The sequence below is a fragment of the Berghia stephanieae genome, chromosome 2, assembly GCF_034508935.2.
Source record: "Berghia stephanieae isolate SIO BIC M18660-M18661 chromosome 2, UCSD_Bste_1.3, whole genome shotgun sequence".
In the NCBI taxonomy this organism is placed as follows: Eukaryota; Metazoa; Mollusca; class Gastropoda; order Nudibranchia; family Aeolidiidae; genus Berghia; species Berghia stephanieae.
The window spans coordinates 2,883,526-2,891,025 of NC_088361.1; the positions used below are offsets into that span (position 1 = coordinate 2,883,526).

Genomic DNA, 7,500 nt, shown 5'->3' on the forward strand with positions numbered 1-7,500 from the left:
GTCTTACGTTGTTATATACTCTAAATTGGCAAACATGTCACGTTGTTATATACTATAAATTACAAAACGTCTTACGTTGTTATATACTATAAATTGCCAAACATTTCACATTGTTATATACTATAAATTGCCAAACATTTCACATTGTTATATACTATAAATTACAAAACGTCTTACGTTGTTATATACTATAAATTGGCAAACCTCTCAGGTTGTATATACTATAAATTACAAAACGTCTTACGTTGTTATATACTCTAAATTGGCAAACATGTCACGTTGTTATATACTATAAATTGCCAAACATTTCACGTTGTTATTATATACTATGAATTACAAAACATCTTACGTTGTTATATACTATAAATTGCCAAACATCTCACGTTGTTATATACTATAAATTGCAAAACATCTCACGTTGTTATTTACAATAAATTACAAAACGTCTTACGTTGTTATATACTATAAATTGGCAAACCTCTCAGGTTGTTTATACTATAAATTGCCAAACATCTTACGTTGTTATATACTTTAAATTACAAAACACCTTACGTTATTATGTACTATAAATTGCCAAACATCTCACGTTGTTATATACTATAAATTACAAAACACCTTACATTATTATGTACTATAAATTGCCAATCATCTCACGTTGATATATACTATAAATTACAAAACACCTTACATTATTATGTACTATAAATTGCCAAACATCTCACGTTGTTATATACTATAAATTACAAAACACCTTATATTATTATGCACTATAAATTGCCAATCATCTCACGTTGTTATATACAATAAAATACAAAACACCTTACGTCAAACATTCCAAAAACTGGATCAACCTTATTTTTAAAATTAATTGTTATGATTTTAAACATATCAAACATAAAATTTTGGCTAAAATAAATGGCTTTATGAATTGGAGTAATTTTTGTTACCAAAACACAAAAATGCTTAAAATTAACCGTAAGTTGAGGTAATGTGAGTGACAAATGGACTTTCAGATTCGATTGTATTTCATTGTTATATTGAATAGAATAGGCACACAGTAGTTTAGAGTGCTAAAATCCAAACTTTCATTGTATTGTTACAGTTTAGCTTAAAATTGACTTTAAAGCATCTGGTTCATCCCGACAATACTTGTTTGAGACAATGGGTAACATTTTGTCACATTTAGTTTGGGGGGGGGGGGTCCCGATAGCTCAGTTGGTAGAGCACTCACTTCACACGCAGAGAGACCGAGAACGATCTCAGGTGCAGTTGAGATTTTCTTCTGACAACCCCCCCCCCCCCATCTGTCTACCCAGCAGTGATTGGGTAAATGGGACTGTTAGAGCTGGCGGAAAGTACTTTGCGATATACTAGCGTCCTATCAAAAGGGTAGCAATCGATTGATCGATTGATAATGTCCGTTTCACGCTATAGAAAGCGCGATATACTCCGGCTTTATGATCCTAAAGGCTCTGAAGGACCACTAAATAATGGGATAAAGGTACGATTTGATAGAAATTCAGCCACATATTCAAAGAGATTAAATTTAAGGATTTCTATCAATTCTAATAACCTAGGGTCAGCGTCCTATCCAAAGTGTAGCAATTGATTGCTATTGCTCGTTTCACGCTATAGAAACCGGGATAAACTCCGGCTTCATGAGCCCCATGGCTCTGAAGAGCCACTAAATAATGGGATAAAGTACGATTTGAAAGAAATTCAGCCACATTTTCAAAGAGTTAAATTTAAGGATTTCTATCAAATCTCATAACCTAGGGTCAGCGTCGAGCGTCCCTATCCACGTGAACGGAACCTTCATATTCGAGACGTGGGGTACAGTGACACGGGATTATACACGTGCCAGATCAACACGGAACCAATCAGGATTAAATTGGTCTATCTCAACGTACAAGGTTGGTCATTTCACTGCCGTCCTCTGAAAAAAAAAATGTTTTCAGAATGTTTGTCTGAAAAGTCATTCTTTATGAATCGATCGATTTAAAACAATCCTCAGCGTGGCTCAGCGGTTCGGTTTTTGCTTCGTACCCGAAAGTTGCCGAGTTCGATCACCCACCGCTGCGCTGTGTGGCCTTGAGCAAGTCACCTTGCCTTAGCTTAAATTGAGGCGCTACACTGCGGCTGATGCCTTGGAATAGACCCTAGAGACAAATTCCCTCTTGGGATGAATAAAGGAAATTTTATTTATTTATTTATTTATTTATTTATATTATCTTCGCAAAAACTCTCAAACTTGGGACTATAATAAAGTCCCAGGTTTGAGAGTTTTTGCCAAGATGATGGTAATTTTAATCGGTCGATATTTGAAGGAGTTTTCTGGCCATTTTTTTTTTTAAACCGTGTTTTTTTTCAGAGTATGGCAGAACAGTACAATGCATATTTAGAACAGTTTTTAAAATTAGTTAAATAGCTAACATTCGTTTAGTATAGTTTTATGATTTATACTTTTCGTTTATTTTTTCCTTATTTCATACAATAAAAGCATTCCTATGATATGACTCTTATTCTTATTTTGAAATCGCATCTTAAACTGTCAGAAATGATACGCACAGTTTTATATGCTTTACAAGTTATACTGAATGAGATAAAGTCATGGATAATGACAATAATGATGACAATGATGATGATGATGATGATGATGATGATGATGATGATGATGATGATGATGATGATGATGATGATGATGATGATTATGATGATGCTGATGATGTTGATGTTGATGATTATGATGATGATGATTATTATTATTATCATTATTATTATTATTATTATTATTATTATTATTATTATTATTATTATTATTATTATTATTATATATCATTATTATTATTATTATTATATTATTATTATTATTATTATTATTATTATTATAATTATTATTATTATTATTACATCAACATTACTATTATATTATGATTGATGATATATATGAATGATGATATATTATGATGATGATGATGATGATGATGATGATGATGATGATGATGATGATGATGATGATGATGATGATGATGATGATGATTAGAGAAAAAGAGGAAGAAGAAAATATTATATGAAAATAAAGAAGACGAGCAACAAGAACCAAGATCAACGACAGCCAACACACTAATAATACCAATCATTACCAATCTTTACAATCATAAAAACAGCCATTAAATATGGAACTATAGTCAGATTTTTTATTAATGGCGCGTGTTTTTCTGGTTTTTCTCAGCTGTCCCTTTATCAAAAGTTGTAAAAATTTGTGTCAACCTTTGAATCAATTTGTCTTAACTGAATCTAGATTTTGGATCGTATTGATGCCATATGAAAAAAGTTTTCTTCTTTAAGACCTATAAAAAACTACTTTAAAGCAGCTGACATAAGAGATTTTACACTGTAAAAAAAAAAATGAAAAAAGTTACGCACCACAAAGTATGAATGAATTCATCGTATATCCAAAAGATCTTGTGCTGACGTAGTGATTATGAGTTCACGTCATACTTCTTTCCAAATAATAATAATTCGCTTTAAGTGATATAAACATACCTCTTATGTAGTTTGTATTAAAGTTTGAATTTATTATTTATGGCAGATTATCTACATCATGTCGCAATTACCAAAGACTGATATGAAATCTCTTGCTTTAAATCATTTGAAATAGTGATTGTATACTCAATATTGTCAAATTAACAAACACTGTTTACATAACTTTGACAAATCTTTGTCTATGCATGAACGTTTCACATGGCCTTTTAAGGTTTTAAAAACATATTAGGCTCTTAATCAACACGATACGGTACGGAATCTCTATCGGTTCCACTCTCGTAAAGCTGCGAAAAGAAGTCTTCTTGTATCGATAAGTCATTAAAGAAGACGGCAATGATTTTGGAATTTCACAATCAACCATGAAAAGATCGTTATCGAATTACGACAGAGACCACCAGTGTAGAACGACGTGGCAGGAAAAGGATCATAGACAACTTTGATATGGATATCATCCAAAGATGTATGGGTGAGCGGCGTAAATATACAGCCAAAAAAATATTGGACGTCTGATTATTTAAGCAGAAAAAGGCCCATGGGTTCTGTCAGAGAATCATTGTTATTCTTGCAGGTGGTGATGATACTGGATATTTAAAAGGATGCCATGCCATTTTTTCTTCTCTGCATCATCTGGAATATTATCCTGGGATCAATGCAAAGGTGTTTTAAGACTGACTAAATATCGTTTGCTGCCCTCCATGGAAGTATCCAGCTGTATTGTATTGGGCAACGCTACCATTCGTTGGCCCATGGTCACTTTAAGGTTCCAACTTTGGCGCAGTTATAAAAGCCGACATGATTTAATGGTTTCAATCAGACAGTACTACATATTCTGACCATTTATCAAAATGCTAACTATACTCCTTAGTAAAAAAAAGACATGAAACAGAAACAGCTTTGAAAGCAGACTGTCTTATCAGGGAGTTTTGACACGAGGTTGCGCGACTTCCCCAATATCACTGTGAGCGAAATCAAATCGAAGTAGAGGGAAAGATTGAGAGGAGGAACACCAAATTTACTCTCACCGACGAGGCAATAAATGATAAAGAGTAGACTGAGAAAAGGCATGCCTCAACCTCCGAAAACTAGAGGAACATTACATTTCATTGGATAGAGTAATGCTCGGAATCTTTCTGTAGTCATTTCATTTCTCCTGTTCATTATTCTCGTCATAAGACTGCGCTGATTGATGTGTCCAGTATTTCTTGGTTGTTGTTGTTGTTGTTGTTGTTGTTATTGTTGAACACATATTTGTGGAGACACTGTCTCATAATTGATGAATTTTTACTTTTGATCAGTCTACATAAATTTATGTAATCCTCTTTGGCATAAACAACGCTATTTCTCAAACTTTTGCAATCATAATTATATTGGAAGGGCGTTATCTTTACTTTCCTTTGTATTCACCAGTAATGTGTATTGATTGTTATAAAATGTAGATGTCTGATAGTTAATAATTGCCATTCGTTGCTTCATATTCCAATAATGCACGTATATCGTTTATTATTCAATAAACCGAACACTCCAGTTTAACGAATTCCTTCAATATGGATATGAGGAAAATTCATAATTTTGATAATGTAAAGCTTCTATGAATTCCGATCCTCACCTGATATCGATTTTAATATAGCTGTAATAAACGAAATCCTTTCCTATTGTTTTAAAATTCATGAAAAAATATTTTTATTAAGACAAATTGATTCAGAGGTTCATACAAATTTTTGAAGCTATGCATTGGGGGGGGGGGTCAGCTGAGAAAAAGAAGAAAAACACGCGCCACTTATTAAACATCTGACTATAAAAAGCTCGACTTATCACAGTCTTGACTTGGAAATAAAACACACAAAAAATAATGAATAAAACTATGAGTAATTCATTATTCAATTTCAAAAATATTAAAATTTACTTTAAAATTGTCTCATTTCTATCATCCGTACAACGGAATCGTTACCATCGAGGAACCAATCAACGAGAAGGAGAAAAAAGATACCCGGATGTATCCTTCTTACATCACATCTCGATGCCATGAACGAGATCTTGGTAGTACCGATGCTGCGTATCTTTGAGAGCATTCATAAATGCGGCACACCTTCAAAGGATACGGTTGACCGAAAGTGACGACTGGTTGTGTAACACCAAAGCCATGTGACTTAGACCACGAGGTTTTGTATGTAATGTTTACGTCACTGTCTCAACGCTCATGAAATAATTAGTGAGACGGGACTCGCAATCTAAAAACGAAATTTGTGTTTAAAACTATTTTGAATCAAACGAGTACACCAACGTGTTCGTCTCATTGAGATGTGAACAATCATATAAAAACCAAAAAAATCGGCCGATAAACAAAAAAAAGTTCTTTTAAAAAAGCTAAAATAAAGAAAAACTATTTTTTAAATCAAATTTATTCGTAAAACAGTTGGTTTTCAACCGATTTTTCTTAAATAAAAACCAATGTTCTTCTAGTTTCAAGCTGATTTCAGCAATGTGACTTTCGAATTCCTCAAAACTATATTTTTTACTTTTAGATTTTAGCTATTAAGCCTACTCAAAAAGGTGTTACACTTTTTGCATAACAACAGCGTAAGACATGGGAGGCGAGTAGAGTCTTTGTTTGGGGCCGGCCGGTTAGAGAGGACGCTCGACTCACAATTCAACACGAATAAAGACGGTGGCGGTAGATCACAGAAGGTAGCATTTTTATTTACAACTATTATTCTTTGTACTAAATTATATAAAGTAATAATTTCGCATCATAAAAAATAAATCGGAAGTTCCTTTCTTTCGATTACAATAAAATTGAAACCACAAATGACAACAAATAAGGGAGTTTTATATTATTCATAATAATTTTTTAAGTTACAATAATCATCAAAGTCATTTTTTATCACCAAAGTCGTAATTTTTGTCCGATTTTTACCAAACGAAGTGCAATGCCAACGATTTACAATGCATTTTATTCTTGTCGCAAAATGATAAATATCAAAGCACAATTATTCCTACCCGTTTCCATCTTCTAACGTGAAAGGCAGGCTCTCCATCTTCGTTCTGAATTGTTGTGACGAGAGAACGGGAAAGAAAATTTGATCACTTGATCGTTCAGTCGATCGTTCGTATAACTTGACGAGTGCAACTATAACTTGGTACTCATAACAATGTCAAATTACGAAAATTGGCTTATGAACTCGAGGTAACAAATTATTCATAATCCCCCCCCCCCCCCCCCCCTTGCATTTATATTCCATCTCATTATATACCCATACCTATCCTTATTCCATATTTACATTAGTGACTCCCTTGTGACTTTCCAAATTAAGACGAGAATTGTCCTTATGCCGCCATTGTTGCCCGTCGGGACTAAACCTGCAGAAAGTCAGGACTCTATTTCATGGAGCGAGACTATGATAGTCTCAGACTATAGCAAAGTCTGAGACTTCGTAGTCCAATACTTTGGGAAGTCCGAGACTACGGAAAGGAAGCTAATCATGGAGTCAGATTTTTCCCCTGACTATCAAGTCTCGGACTATGTGTGCGATGTCTCAGACTATCACAGACTACTAGGAGTTATCTATGCAGACTACATAAGTCAATCTATTTTTAACTGAGGATTCCTCGGAAACCAGGCCTTCTAAAATAGTATCTCTTTTGGTCGCCTCGTCGGAAACGTATCACAAAACGTCAGAGAAATGTGTTACTTTTCCAGCTGAGCATGCACAGAAATCATTTTTTTCTTCATCGTGTTCGTTTTGATTGTTTGTTTGGGGTTTTTAGTGTGAGACAAGTTTAGGGGTGTAAATATTGTTTGAGAATGTGTGTGTGTGTGTGTGTGTGTGTGTGTGTGTGTGTGTGTGTGTGTAATGTTCTTCGTAAATATAAGTAATGACTAATGACACTGAAATGATTCTTATCCACGGCGTGGCGTTGTTCTAAGTAGAGAGTGGAGAGCGCTTCTTGAAGCAT

General features: G+C 33.9%; 1 protein-coding gene across 3 annotated transcripts in view; it reads left to right on the forward strand.

Moving 5' to 3' along the window:
- LOC144964168 (immunoglobulin superfamily member 10-like) overlaps positions 1-7,500 on the forward strand; it is a 176,103-nt gene that overhangs the window by 114,788 nt on the left and 53,815 nt on the right. For 2 of the 3 annotated variants that reach the window (XM_078898124.1, XM_078898125.1), the window contains exon 5: positions 1,777-1,913. The exons of the other annotated variant lie outside the window; for it this stretch is intronic. In XM_078898124.1, the coding sequence (XP_078754250.1) occupies positions 1,777-1,913 (137 nt within the window). The remainder of the gene's footprint in view (positions 1-1,776; positions 1,914-7,500) is intronic. 3 annotated transcript variants of the gene reach the window in all.